Source organism: Sapajus apella, unplaced genomic scaffold, assembly GCF_009761245.1.
Source record: "Sapajus apella isolate SASKATOON/1434 unplaced genomic scaffold, GSC_monkey_1.0 scaffold43, whole genome shotgun sequence".
Lineage (NCBI taxonomy): Eukaryota > Metazoa > Chordata > Mammalia > Primates > Cebidae > Sapajus > Sapajus apella.
Window position 1 is genome coordinate 12,305,957 of NW_022436983.1, and position 15,082 is coordinate 12,321,038.

Sequence of the window (15,082 nt, forward strand, 5' to 3'; positions counted from 1 at the left end):
AGGAGTGAGTGCCCGGCTGCGCTTCAACCATGCTGCTCCCCTCCCTGGAGCCACGCCAGTCTCTCAGAAGCCCAGTGTCCCCAACACAAACACTGAAGTGTGCTCATGCAAGCCAGCAAATGCATGGTCTGCCACGGTTTCCAGCTGGGCCCTTGCCACAAATGCCCTGTCTCTCCAGCTTAGTCCAGGTACGACACTCATGCCTGCTTGTGGCTGCCCAGTCAAGAGCTCTGGGGAGGGACGAGAAGTCCTGGCTGTGGAAGTCTACAGGAGCCTAGAGGCCGCTGTCCACCCCCGCCACCACCCCCCGCCCCCAACCACCCCCGAGTCCCAGATGATCTGCCTTGAGGAATGAGCCACAGAAACTGACTGACCATCTAGACAGGAGAGGCCGATGTCAGTTGGCTGAGTGGCCCGCAAAGAACAAGAGACAGACATTAGCGAGCTCTCCCTCCCACGAGACAACGTCTGGGTGAACCTTTTCCAGAAGGCTGGGGAGAGGCTCTGGGGAATCCTGCTGCCAATGAATGTAGGGGAGGAGCAGGTCTCAGAGGCCTCCAGGAGCAGCAGCCACAGCGGTCAGGACACAGCTTCAGAGGCACAAACCTGACAACTCCACAGCTCCTGGCTGGGAGCCCTTGGGCGGGCAGCTCTAGCTCATGGGCCCTTTTTCTTGAAGAGATTAGAATTAAGACATACTGGGTGCCTGGCAACGTAAATAGCAGCCATGCTCTTTATTCTGATCCTAAGTCTGCCCCAGGCCTCTCTTAATATGACAGTCCTGAAGAGAAGTCACCAAGGGATTCCTGATTCGTGGCTAGCATGAGAATGTCAAATTCTCCCAAGGCCTTTGTGGTCCAACAAGAGTGTGCCCTGCTCCATGGAGCCTCCCTTTGGCCCAGGGCTAAAAACCACTGGGCTCCACGTGTCTTTGGGTTCCAGCTGTTAAAGCCAAAAATTAAGAGCAAGGCATGGGCTTTGTTTTGGGAAAAACCATAACCATCAAATGTGGTGCCCCAACTCGCTGGCCAAAAATAGACAGGTTCCATTTGGCGCTGAGAGCAGGCCTGGAGACCGACTCTAACATGAGTCTTCCCGTGCTGATGCAGGAAATGGCTGTGCATTCAAGGGAAACCATGTGGCCAGTGCCACCGAGGATGAGCTGAAGCAGCAGGCAACACCTTCTTTTTCATGTGTGTTAAGTCGTTTGTTTATTCCTCAAGATGTGCACACTCACGTATGAGGCTGGCCAGGGCAACTCACGGCTCCTCGGTATGTACAGGCCGGCTGATGGCGTGGGTTACAGACAACTTCAGAGCTAGTGCACCACACACACAGGATAAAACAGGAAGCCTAAAAACCCCAAGCCACGCCAAGAAAAATGAGAGAGGGGAGGGCGGGGTCACAATGTAGCATCCCTCGGGGGGAGCTCAACGCACGAGGAGGGAGAAGAGGTTGGAAGGCAGGCCAGCTTCTATCTTCGCCACTGCAGCTTCTGTGTGGTGGTCAGGGGACTGAGTTCAACAGGTCCTTCAGGAAGCTCTCGGGATCGGTTATTTCTGATAAAAGACCTGCAAAGCACAGCAGGCAGAGGTGCGTCAGGTGCGGGCATGCAGCCCTCATTCCCCCTGAGTCAGAGCTGCCGCATCTAGCAGAGCACACACCATTGTGCCCCAACAAGCTCTGGCCCAGCTGCTCACTGGATACCAGCATGACCGGGGAGACAGTCATCAAGCAAAACCCTGTTCCGTAGGAGTCCTGTTCCAGAAGCAGGCACTGCTGCTGGGGGTGAAGTGGCAGAGGCCACACCTGGCTCAGGGACACCAGGGATGTGCAAATCCACTGACCCCCAGTGCGAAAGGGAAGGCAGGTTCTGAAGGGAGAGTGCCCGCAGTCTTAACCATCTTCTCAAAGGGAGCTAGGACCAAAGAAAGCCCTGCCCTTCCAGGCTGGGAGGAGTACAGCAGGGTAGCAGGACCCCAGCTTCTTCTGAGCTCTGATCCGATGGTGGGTCCTGGGCTCCTGAGCAGGTTGTCAAAGCTCAGGAGCTCCAATCCCTCAACCATCAAATAGAGACAGGAAGAAGCCCTGCGGCCCCACTGCAGGGATTAAATGAGGCCCTGCGTGTGCAAGTGCCTCACACACAGAAGGTGCTCGAGCTGCACCAAGGCCTTGGTAGCCCCACACCTCCGTCACCGATCAGAGGACAGGAGACACAGAAGCCTCTCGTAAAACAGCCACAGAGCTGCTAACCCCAAAGGCCTGGCAGCCTCTGAACTGAAGTCGGCGCCCAGGCATCTGGGCTCAAGGAAGGAGAGCGGCTCAGATCATCCCCAGTTGGCTTTGGAAGGTGTTTTTGTTCTCACGTTTGAATTGGGTGTGTCTGCTGTTCTCAAATTTTCTAACAGCTTAAACAAAGTAATAAAGTGGTGCTGTCAAAACCTGACCTAGGAGGGGAAGGCACAGAGGCTCACTGCCTGGCAAGGGCTCTGGCTCTCCCTGGCTGCAGGCCAGGGGTGCTGCCACCAGCTCAGGGCTGGCATGGAGCTTGAGCCCAGGGGACCCTCCTTCCTCTGCCCACCTCCTCCTCCTCTCACTGGCTCCAACTTCCACACATTCACGGACACATGCTCATGCAACAGGCACAGGGCCCAGCACTGACGACTTTGGCAGCCCACCTGTTCCCAGGGCTGACTTTCTGGGAAGAACGCAAGGCATGTGCTAAGGTATCATGCTGGTTAAACGTCTAGACTGAAACCGTGCCAGCAGAGCTGTAAAGAGGTGGAGGTGGTAGGGTTAACACACACACGGAGGTGAGCAGCATTAGCACAGGCCACCCAGACGTTGAGGCAGGCACCAAGCTGACAAAGCCATCCCAGCACAGAGCCTCCACTGAGGCCACTGCAAGGGGTGGCCAATGCAGACGGGCAGGGCTTTTTGGGAGAATCGGTCAGCTGGCTCTGAGCTGGGAAGAAAGAGGATTTCACACTGAGCTACACTCTGGCCCTTTAGTGGGTCTCATTCCCAGAGGATAACAAGACAGAGAAAACGTTAGCAGAGGCATTCTCCTAAGAGTAGGATCTGGGGGGAGTTTGTCTTCCTGCTTCTTTATACTTTACAAAATTCCCACAATGAACACCAGAAGAAAGTGAAACAAGTTCACAAAAAAGAGCTGGCAAAAAAAAAAAAAAAAAAAAAGCTGGCAGGTTTGGTTACCTGTGCTTTGGCTCTGGGGAGCTGACCTTCACAGGGAGGGCGCTCTGACAGGGGCCGCGGCGCCCACACCCGGAGAGGGCACTGTCTTTTTTAGCCCTACGTGGATTTCCCAGGCATGGGCCAGGTCACCTCCCCTACTGTCACTTGGTGCTTGGTTATGAAATCCAAACCAACTCTAATGTGTTTGTTTGCAATCAGAGTGACAAATTTGTTACACAAAGATTTCAATTTTACTAGCAGTAGGATAAGGAACTGTCTGACCACGTCTCCCACACCCACGGTTCAGAGAGGCCCTGCTTGGTTTCCCTTGTCTCCCTGGGGTCAGCTATAACAACAGACTCAGGAGGAAGACAAGGGTATTCCCATTTGCATGTGAATTCTCTGAACTGCCATTAAAAAACAGACTCAAAAAGGGTCCCTTTTTAGCTATGCTCCCTTGGCCACGTATTTGACACTCAAAGCCTCATTTACAGCATCTATAAAATGGGGATAAGCAAAGCTCCTGCCTCATATAGGATTGCCCCGAGGGCTGAGATCACGTCCAGTGAACAGCACCACCCTGGGAAAGAGGGAGTGCTCAGTACACGTGCTGCTGTTCTTGTTACTGGCGACTTGCTATGTACACATCTTTCCCAGGGCTTTTGGTGGCAGCTGACAGGCTGGCTCATACTGAGGAAGACATGGGGGTTTGCCACGGAGGATCTTTAAAAGATAAAACCTTGACACTGACCAGCCACGTCGAGGAACTCTGAGAAGGTTTCCACCGGCATGAACTCCTCCTGGAAGGTTTTCAGGGCTTTGTCGGCAGCTTCGTAGATAGGCATGTCATTATGGCGGATGTACTCAGCGAGAGAGCAGGACCAGCCTCCCTCCGTATTACTGGTAGGCACCTTCTACGAGAATCAACAGGAGACAGGGAGGTAGGTTACCTACTGCTGCCTCATCTTTCACCTCAAGCCAGGCAGGCCATTTCAGCCCCTCGAAGGACAGTGCTCCCAGCCTATGTCAAAGCATACTAACATACACCCTGGAGCGTGTGTTTTGTCTCCAGGAACAACAGAATTTCACTTCATTCCTCCTAGGGCTCCCTTATTAGGCGCTGTGTCACCTGAACCTACAGGCTCCAACAAGTGGCTGCATTCCCTCCCGTACACTTCCCATCTGCATCCCCCAGAACAAAGGAACTTGTCGATGTGCTTCCAAGAGCTGTTTCATTTCGATGATGAAAGGAACCAACTCAAAAACTCAGATTCTCTCAAGGCAGAGAGGAGGGTCCTGTTATATAAGCTGGCTGTGGTAAGTCAGACTCACTCAGGGCAACAGAGCTTATCCCGATGGCATGGCAACAGCAGCAAAGAGAGACCCAGGGGGGAAGATCCTCCTGCACAGGTGAGCCTGGAGCAGACTCAGGAGCAGGTGACGGGAGTGATCTCAGCTACAAATGTGGGCTGAGCACGGTGGCTCATGCCTGTAATAGCAGCACTTTGGGAGGCTGAGGTGGATGGGTCACTTGAAGTCAGGAGTTCGAGACCAGCCTGGCCAACATGGTGAAACCCTGTCTCTACTAAAAATACAAAATTAGCCAGGTGTGGTGGTTCACACCTGTAATCCCAGCTACTTGAGGCTGAGGCAAGAGAATCAATTGAACCTGGGAGGTGGAGATTGCAGTGAGCCAAGATCATGCCACTGCACTCCAGCCTGGGCAACAAAAGCAACACTCCATCTCAAAAACAACAACAACAAAACAAATGTACTTCACAATGTACCTCACAGGCGCAAGGCGCAAGGCTGCCAGTGTCAATCCCTCCCACAGCTGGGGCTATTTGTTTCTAGGAACAAAGTGCCCCTAAGCCAGCAGAGGAGCAGCCATGTGGGCACTGAGGCAGGGTCAGGGACAGGAGTGCAGACATTTTACACCCTTGCTGAAAGCTACTGGGCCTCTGACAGCCTCCTTACCTTAAACATGTTGTAAATGAGATCGACGAGGGCCCAAAAGAGAAGGGAAGAACGGTAGGCAGAATAGTCCTTCACTGCCTTATCTGTCAGCCTGGAAAAGAAAATCCAATTCTATCGCATCAAGTCCCTAGGAGGATACTCACAAGGCATTCTGGAAGCAAGGGAAGAGTCACAGTGGTCTATGCATCTCATAGTTCCAGCAACTTGCCTTCTGCTTGGAAAACAGCAACTGTGGGCAAGAACCTCTGGAACCCTGTGACCCAGAAGTTTAATTATAAAAAAGCTCCATGAAACTCATCTGAGTCTCTCAGTGCTCATCTTCCAGCAGGGTAAAACGGAACTGGGGGAGACATAACCAGGGCAGATGTGACAGACACGAGGCTACTGACTCAAAGAAAGGCAAAGGAGTCCCACGTGTCCCTTGTGTTTGGGCCCCACAAGCTCTTGGAATTTGATGGAACCTGATAAATGAGGTAGGGAACAAGGTTCCAAGTCAGTCTTTGCATTCCCACCAGGAGACATTTCTTAAAAGCCAGCAAACACAGACATTTCTTAAACCAGTCAAACACAGTAACTTGTCAAACATGTGCTGTGTTACACAGCAGCAAGCTGCTAGGAACTTGGTGTGAAGCAATGGTAATGTGTAAGATGGAGCATGCAGCTACCCTGACATCACCCAAATCCTGGGATAATCCAAGCTGCTCACCACACCCCATTATTTCTAACCAGTATCGCTGCTACTTAATCCAGTGATTCAGTTCAGGATTAAAGACCAACCAGTTCCTTGGAATATGGGGCGGCGGGGTGGGGAGGTGGGGAACTGCCTCTAACAGTGTCCACTGCCTTCTCAGTAGGCACTCTTGGTTTGAGGGATGATTACGCCAGGTAGAGCTAGTATGAAATACAGAAAGACCAGGCTCCCCTCGGCACAGGCAGTGAAATATCAGTGTTGGGATTCAGTTTCTACCACCCAAGCTCTATGGAGGTTTTGTCTGCCAACAGCCATCACATCTGTAATAAGCAAGTAAAGCCTGGGTGAATCCTTGTCACAGAGTATTCTGCATCTCAGAACACACTGGGACTCATCCATCACTAAAGGGACATGTATTAAAATGTTTAGTATTAAAATGCATGGGCATATATAAGAATCATAAAACAAGACAACACAGATGGTATTTATTATAGAAGCTAAAACTATGGGCCTCAAGTGAAGGGACTGCCTAGCATGAGACAGGCCATCCACACCTGCATTCAATAAATGTTTAACTCACAAAAAAACAAATAATAAGTGAGGACAATTCCCTCTCCACTAAAATATACTTCCTGTGGCCTCCCTCTGCCCTAGTACCTTCCCAAGCTCCCACCTTCTCTCCTGCTTTCATGTGACAATACTGCAGTCTACAGTCCTAGAAGGTGGACCTGTGGATAAGGACAAGAATACATTTCTCTGCACCTCTGCACCCTGGCAGGTAAGAGAACAGATCAAGTTCTGATAGAAGCCTGAGGACGTCCCAGGTCTCCATACTTGCAAGTTCCTGGCAGAGGATCTTTTTTCTGAATGTCAAATGTGCAGAGGAGGTCAGCTTCTGCTGGGCTCCATTTCTGTGTCTCTGCTACTGCCCTTCACCCCATGACTTACAGGACTTAGGACAGAAACTGCCGCCACTGAGGCTGCCCCAGCGCTGGGATGATACCTCTAAACGCCCTTCCTGCTGTGGGCTCCATGGGTCTCCTCCCAGTATCGAGAAACCCTCAGTGCCTTTCCTAGTCTGCCTGATGCCTGACCATGGCCATGTTTGGCCCTGTGCTGTGGCTGTTTTGCTTTGGTAAGCAGCAATCTTGAGTGACCCTGCCCAACTTAATTATTTAAGGCTAATTAGTAAAGGTGACTAAACTGCTACAGAGAAAACAGCAACTCATGAATGTAGCTCACACTGGATTTCCTAATTAAGCTGTGACCAAATCAGCTTTTCCTTAACTGCCTAAGATAGTAATGAATGCTAGTCTCCTGACTGAGAGCAAAACAGCTCCTGTGGGTTCAGATTTCACACCTGCCAGGGAGAGACTGCCCAATAAATGGCCACTCTCTTTGCTGTGGATGCAGCAAATGGATGCAGGCTGAGCCTGACTTATCAACTTAGTATTCTCAAGATCTAAATTCCGGCAGCTAGTTAACTATTAATTCAGTCTCTTGGCAAATACTGGAAAGGGGTATGTTAGGAATGGGGGCAGGGGTTACCTAGGAATCTAACAAGACTTGCCCCCCCCCCACTCTCCACAAACGATCTGGTACAAGCCAGATACAACAGTACAGCTCCAACCCAGGCTCTCTGGGGGCGGCAAGTGCCCACAGATCAGTAATGCCTGATAAATCAGAGCAATGGAAGTAAAGACACACCAGGTGTGCCAGTGAAGGCACACGCTATTTCCACTTGGCCTGTCTTCAGGGCCCCAAAAGTTTCCCTCTGCTCCCTGGCTGGCCTACAAATATAGACATGATCCCTTGAATCCTGAACTAAAGCAGGATTCCAGATTTTCCAGAAATGAAGCAGAGGAACATTTCACTCGAGGTACAGAAGCAAACTGCCAAACCCAGAGTCTGCTCCGTAGCTCCCCAGGACAGGCAGAGACTGTCTGGGGTCACTGGCAGCCCAAGCGGTGCCCTTGGAGTCCCCTCTGCCCCATCCATGTGGGTCCTCAAAGGGCTGCTGTGGTGGTTGTTTACAGCCGTTTCTCTCAAGACACTTCCCATCTGACCCAAATCACAGCCCAGGGTCATAAAACAAAGACCACTTCCTTCCTGACACGCTTTCTTGGGGAAGTGTCCACATGTATAGGAGAATAGCCTAGAAGAAGGAAGCTTCATGGAATGTGGGATGCATGGGATATGAACGTAATCAAGGAAAGGGAGTGACAACGAGCTTTAATTCTTAGAAAACTATTCCATGTGGCCACACCGAAACTTTCCTGGTTTACGCCAAGGCCAGCAAGATTCGGAAACCTGACTACTGTTCTTAGCCCCGCCGGCTCTGATCGTGTCATGGGTTGTATCACCCTGTGCCTGGCTGCCCTCCTCTCTAACATTTTCTACAGCAGGTAAGCCTGGCTCTACCTTGCTAGTAGCTGAACACAACACCCAGAAGTGAGCAGGCAACTGCCGGCCATCAGCCTAGACTCTCGACGTGACTGACTGAGAAGGGAGAAGGCTGGTGTTAACTGCCGCAGTCACAAAGCATGCCCTCACCTAGCACAGGAGTACCGCTACACAGCTTTTCAACACCAATTCTCAGAAATAATCAGCAACAGCTTCCCGAAGCAGGTACTGACCTGGTAGCTCCACCTGGAGCCACTGACCGGGCCTGCGAGGTCACCAGCAGCCTCCGCAAGATTTCCACACGTGTGGCTCTCCACTGCTCAGGGGGCAGGATGTGAAGGGCTAGGACTGTGAAATAGTGGGGCCCGTCCACTTCAAAGGCACTCTCCACCCACTTCTCCTTGGGCTGCTCCAGAAAGCCTTGGAGGTTCTTCTCTTCTCGGGAAGTTGCTCGGGTTCTAGGAGAAAAGGGGCACGATAAAATAAGAGGTGGGTGGAAGCAGGGCCTGGCAGCAAGAGTAGGAAGAATTTGCTCAATTTGTCATTGTCTTGTGACATCTGAACACTCCCCACCCCATCCTTGACTACTACTCCCACTCTCTGACAATCCATGCTCTTCTTCCCCCTTCCAGGCCCTTGTTTGTGGCATCTTCCCTTCTTCCCTGGCTCCTGCTTCCAGTCTGACACAATTCCAGGCAACTACTGGTTCCTGAGCACCATATATATCACGGCCATTCACAACACCCCAACATGGAACTGTGCTAATAACTCCAGAGGCCCAGAAGAGTGAAGTGACTTGCCCAAAGTCACCAAGCTAGTACATGACGAGGCCGAAAAATGAATCAAGATTCCCTGGCGGGTCCACAGCCTGACTCCTTTGCTCCACATTCTCGTTATGTTGACGTGGTTTGCACTAAATTTGCATGTGGTTCCTTTCCTAGGTTCCCTCTTCCGGTTCGTCTTCTTGCGCTCTAGGTCCTCCCACCTCCGCTAAAACAGTTTCTTCCAGATGAGCACTGCTTCTTGTCCTCATGAATCCTAAGTTAAAATGATGATGATGATGATGATGATGATCACAGCAAACTCAGTGCCAGGCACTGCTCGAAGTGCTTTACGGGATTATTTCACTTGGTCTTCACAAAAACTCTATGGGACAGATACCACCACTATCCCAATTTTAAAGAAAAGGGAAACTGCAGTACACAGGAGGCAAGGATTTTGCCAAAGTCTCACAATGTGGAAAGAGCTGGGCTCTGAAGCCAGGAAGCCTGTCCATCTTGACCCTACCTCCTTCTCCACGCTTTGACAAGAGGTCACGGAATCAGCTCTGAGAGGTGACTTAAGTCCTTCGTGATGACACACTTCTGGGTGCACTCTCTCCTTAGAACCTGGACAGTGCTCTCATGCTGTGAATGCTTGATGCCCTATCCTAACTCCATGGGGCAATGGTGGGGAGAGGTGATGACAAACACAACACTAGAACCCAAGTTACCAGGCTACAGGTGGCCCAGGCACAGAGGCTGGACTCTGGGACAGCAGGAGGAAAGGGTGCAAGGACACCTTGCCTGCTTCTGCTGCCTGCAGATGGGCAAGGATAGATACACTCAACTTGATCTTCCAGCCCTCTGAGGAATCTGAGGCTTTTGATCACCGCAGGGCCTCCTCAGGCTCTGGTCTGGCTTACGGTGGCCATGCTATGACATGCTTGCTTCCATACACAATATTCCACCAAAGGCACTCAATCCCCCTGTGACCAGGTTCCCACCAATGTCAACTGGCTAGCTGTCAATCGGAAAACAGTCTGTGGCCGAGAAGCAGGGCCTCTCTGTGAAGCTGCTGGGTCAGCCTCTGGCTGACCAAAGTAACTGTGAGAGAGCCAATTCCCTCTCCAATTAAGGAACTTGAGCATTAATCACCAATGTCTGGCTTTTCAGAAACATACTGACAAAGTCACCAAGGGCTCTGTCCAGGGCCCCAGGAACACTGATTAGAGGAAGAAAGTTTGGACAGTGGGAAGGTCTGTGCCGCCAGTCTAAGCAGTTCAGCAGATGATGTAATGCACTCTGATGTCAACTTGCCCCTGCGTGTTTTAACAATGAAGCCTATGGTCTCGAGGTCAGCCTTTTATCTCATAAGGAAATGGGAGGGAAGGAAAAAATAACATTGCTGAAGAGAAAGAACCAGAAAAGACAAGAGAAGGATTGTCCTGTTGCCTAAACTGTGCTGCAGCCACCCGGGGTGAGCCGTACACAACCTTTCAACAGGGAACCGTAAGCCTCTTCCTAGGACATGGGGCCTACAAGTATGAAACAGTGAATTAAATGGAAGAACTAAAGGATAGTCAATCTCCTAATTGTTTTTTCTCTTTGATACCTGGTCTTGCTATTGGCTTGGCTGGAGGGCAGTGGTGTGATCACCATCCACTGCAGCCACAACCTCCTTGGCTCAAGCCATCTCTTACCTCAGCCTCCTGAACAGCTGGGACTACAGGTGTGTGCCACCCCACCTGGGTAATTAAAAACAATTTAAAAAAAAAAATAAGACAGCCTTACTATGATGCCTAGGCTGGGCTCAAGCAATCCTCCTACCTTGGCCTCCCAAAGTGCTGGGAGGATACAGGTGACCCACCGTGCCTGGCCTAAGTGCTTCTTTAAAATTACACTTTCAGGTACCAACCTGACTTTCCTATAATGTGCATATGGATAAAACTACCAATCTCTTTTTTTTCCTGGCTGCCTTCCTTGTTGGTTGACTTTCCCAGATAATCTCGAACATTCCCCTTCCCTTCACACTTGCCAGAAGCATTACTCACTGTAGAGAAAACTGGGATAACAAATCCAGTTTTCCATTTATGAACTGGGTCCTTAGTTCTGTGGCATCCCCTTGATGGGAAACCTTCACCTGTAACGCCCATATGCCCTTGACTAATGATGTGGGTGCCGCTCCAAACTGTGGCCACCCCCCATTCAAGAGAACAGTCTGGAAAGTAAGTAGCAGCTGCATCGAAGTAGAGACTTTAGTGGCCTGGCTTTTCCCATTTCCTGCTTCTCTGTGAGCTGAAGGTCGGTCCAAGGATGCGGCCTTGGGCTGCCCATGGTAAGTGACAGGGCAGTTTGGGGGAAGGAAGTTCCCCTTATTGTTTTTCTGTGTGGCCCTAAAACAATGCAGATGAGCATCCCCACCTCGGCAAAAAAGGTGCCTTAGGCCAGACCCTTGCTCTGGAATTAGCACAAGAGGCTATGAAAAAGCTGAGGGATCTTGGGCAGAGGGACGCAGGGTGGGCCTGCAAGATGCCACCCCTGGGACACAGGGTACTGACGTGTTCAGGACATAAAGCACAGTGTGAATGATGTAGGGGATCAGGTGGATGTTGCTCTCCCGGCCGCCCCCGCCGGTGTCTGCGCTGAATGACTGCTCCATGGCGAACCGCAGGAAGAGCAGTTTGATGTCATGGATGTTGAGCTGGTACGTGGGCTCCCGCTGGCCTGTACATTCCTGGAGGTAAGTGTTGTGTCTAGAGGGGAAGCAGAACAAACAATGACTTGGAAGTGAGTTCCTGGTGAAAACCCAGTTTGGGAGATAGAACCTCCTTCCAGTACTCCCGGGCCTGGTGGCTGCAAAGGTTTGCAAATGGAGATAAGAATAAAAGGGAGAGTTGAGGCCAAGGCTTGGGCCAGCAGGATGAGAAGACCACAGGACATTTTCATTTCTGCACTGGCCCACTGTGACACTCTCCCAGTTTTGATGAGAGCCCACCACTTTTGGGGGCCCATTTCTTAATGGACCAATGTCGTAGGACATACTGTGGCTGTATCTGAAACACATTTCGGAGGAAGAAATGTAGAACTCATCCATTCTGACTGACAAAGTGATCTGTCTATAAGAATTAGCTCTTCAATCTCCAAATAGAAGGGTTTTTTTTTCTTATGTCAATACACATTCCCGTCTATCTGGGCTGTGCCTCTTATTAACTGGACAACCTCAAGCAAGTTGCTCAAACTCTCTGCATCTCATCTGTACAATGTGTATAAGAACACACAGCTGGCCAGGCCTGGTGGCTCATACCTGTAATTCCAGCACTTTGGGAGGCCGGGGCAGGCGGATCACCTGAGGTCAGGAGTTTGAGACCAGCCTGGCCAACATGGCAAAACCCCATCTCTACTAAAAATATAAAACTTAGCCAGATGTGGTGGCAGGCACCTATAAATCCCAGCTACTCAGGAGGCTGAGGCAGGACAATCGCTTTAACCTGGGAGGCGGAGGCTGCAGTGAGCCGAGATCATGCCATTGCACTCCAGCCTGGGTGACAAGAGCAAAACTCTGTCTCAAAAAAAAAAGAATAGATGCTACGAATTTCAATATGCTGCCCTTTATCACTGCCAGCTGCCTGTTTTATGACAGACATCTTTTTATCCCCAAGCTTTAAAACAGGACTTGGGGTGGGGAACCACTCCACATGGCATCAGCAAGACATGAGGACCTCACAGATGCTTAAGCTATTCTAATCTGGGTCCTAAAGGACCAGGGAGGCCTTCCAAGGAGCCCACCATTCCTGCTGCCACTAAGCCACTTTCATTATTTAAACCTCAGAGCCACCACTACAGAAGTGAACTCTGAGAAATTCTGGCCTCAAGGACCAAGTCAGGGTCCCACATTTTACATCATAAGATCAACAAAGGAGTAGTGAAGAACCAGAAACTTCACATGGTGCCCTGGAAGCTGAGGGTGCTGGTTCCTCTCACCCTGTGGTGGGCCATGTCAGGTCATCCCCTGAATAAGCTTCCATCCCCCACTCTGTCTGCTCTGGACAGCTCCCAGTCAGCGAGCAGACAGACATGGACTCCCAAGGAATGTAACAGGAAATGATGTCACCAAGGGATTGGGCTGATAGCAGGTCTTGTCCCATCCCCTGCAAATCTCCTTCCCACCATGGAAAATACTCAACACTCACCTCGCCAAGCAAGTGGCAAAAGCTGATTCAGGGACGTGAGGCCCCCAGACCGGAAGGAGCCCATTGCACTTGGTGTTGGCATTCTGAAGGGCGGCACTTTCCCACTCTTCCCGGCCTCGAGCCAACCTGGATGGGGAGGAGAGCAGGGACAAGCAACTGCTAGAATTAAGGTGGCAACCAGGCACCTGGGCGGGGGCAGGGATGGGGGTGGGGGCGTGCCAATGCTAAGAAGTCAGTCAGCCTAAGCTCCTGACCCGGCAAAGAGAATTCGCCATTTGTAGCCTCGATGTGGTACATGCTGGCCTTGCTAACTCAGGCAAGCAAGGCTGCTCTCCCCAGCCTTGGACCCAGGCCAAAGTATATTTTCCTATCACTCAAATAACTGCTCGGGGACCTATGTGGTGTCAGGCAGAACACCCTGCCTCCCAGAGACTAAGGAGCAGATTTAAAACCACGAGGTTGGCAGTCCCACCTGCTCCAGGCCCACAGGCAGGCCTACTGAAGGAGCCACCCTGCAACAGCCAGGGCCTACCTGACGGCAGCCAGGTGGCAGTCGTAGTGCACGATGTTGAAGTGGGACACGGTGCTGTAGCCCTGCTGTTTCCGGGGCTTATTCTCCATCTCCTCCAAGGCTACCCGCTTTGTGAAGGTATAAATGCCCAGGACCTTCGTGGGCTGCAAAGACAGCATGAGGAGAGAGGAGGGGAAACTCCAAGTCAGGTCCAGGTGAAGCAGAAGAGAGGGGAACTGTCTCCCTTCTTGGGCAATGCCTTAGGATTCAGGCTGCTCTCACTAGAGAAGTTCAGAAGAGCAGATGAGGCCTGCCCATCAGTCTGTGGGTGAAGCACTTGGCTAGCGCAGCCCTAGTGAAATGAGGATTAGGGGAGTAACCAGAAGAGGGGGACATGGTATAGATGCTGAGTCAGACCCGTTAGCAAGCCCAGGCCATCTTCCTTTACTCTGTGCTTTGTCTGTCTGAAAATGCAGAAGTACCTCCTTGATATTCACTTGCTTTTCAAAATGTGCCGGCAGCTCTGAGGAGCCTGTCTTATGCAGGACGAATGAGGCCTGTGGGCCAGGCACCTGCCCTTGCACAGCCTGAGTTCTGAGCAGTAAGTTCAAACTGGAGAGAAGAGGCCACCTTGGAGCCTTCAGGGGAGCCAGCAGGTCACTGGCTGCTCTGCTCCTTTCAGGTGGAATCTTGTTTGGATGAGCCAAGAAAGTTCCGATTTTCTCCCCAGTTACCCTCAATGGAAGCAGCATGGTGTGTTTTCAAAAGCCCAGGTCTGGAGTCTGAGAAGCCTCAGCTGAAATTCTGGCTCTGCCATGTGACCTTTGTTTGCTTAACCACAAGTTGGGACTTTTCACAGGTTTAAATAAAATTATCCAGTTTACACAAAGCTCTGAGCATGAGGCCTCACATACAGGAAGAATCCGATGAGTGGCATTTGTCATGACGATGACAAGGATAATGAAGTCTAAAGTTCGGATGAGTTTGCCATCCTGCCTTTAAACCGGACAGCTAGTCCTTTTGTCAACCTCCTAAGATGCAAGCCTTGAACCTGCCTCGCTAGCAACAAAATGGCCTGGAGGAAGGGGATGCTACCTAGAACAAGGGGCCAGGCTGGGCCCTCAGGACCGACCGCAGGCCCAGCAGCTGTACCTGGAACTTGTATCCCTCCCTGCAGATGCAGCATGTGAGGCCAGGTTCCTCGATCAGCTCTTCCATCTGCTTCAGGAGTGCCGTCTTGGTTACGACCTGGCCCTTTTCATTTGTCTGTAGGGGAACCCCGGTGGCATGTCAGGGGGATTTCCACACACCCTCTCCCACCCTAGCCTGGAGATGCTCAGGAACAGGGCTAACC

The 15,082-nt window shown here is 51.2% G+C and overlaps 1 protein-coding gene across 8 annotated transcripts in view; it reads right to left on the reverse strand.

Annotated features, from left to right (window-relative positions):
• Positions 1-710: 710 nt before the first annotated feature.
• The window catches only part of UBR4 (ubiquitin protein ligase E3 component n-recognin 4), a 137,575-nt gene continuing 123,203 nt past the window's right edge, over positions 711-15,082 (reverse strand). For 7 of the 8 annotated variants that reach the window (XM_032300616.1, XM_032300610.1, XM_032300613.1 and 4 more), the window contains 8 exons: positions 14,881-14,994; positions 13,750-13,892; positions 13,218-13,343; positions 11,586-11,780; positions 8,500-8,724; positions 5,173-5,263; positions 3,947-4,109; positions 711-1,571 (listed from right to left, as the gene is read on the reverse strand). In XM_032300616.1, coding sequence (XP_032156507.1) covers positions 1,507-1,571; positions 3,947-4,109; positions 5,173-5,263; positions 8,500-8,724; positions 11,586-11,780; positions 13,218-13,343; positions 13,750-13,892; positions 14,881-14,994 — 1,122 coding nt within the window. In that variant the 3' untranslated portion in view covers positions 711-1,506. The remainder of the gene's footprint in view (positions 1,572-3,946; positions 4,110-5,172; positions 5,264-8,499; positions 8,725-11,585; positions 11,781-13,217; positions 13,344-13,749; positions 13,893-14,880; positions 14,995-15,082) is intronic. The other variant, XM_032300615.1, reaches the window with a different exon arrangement.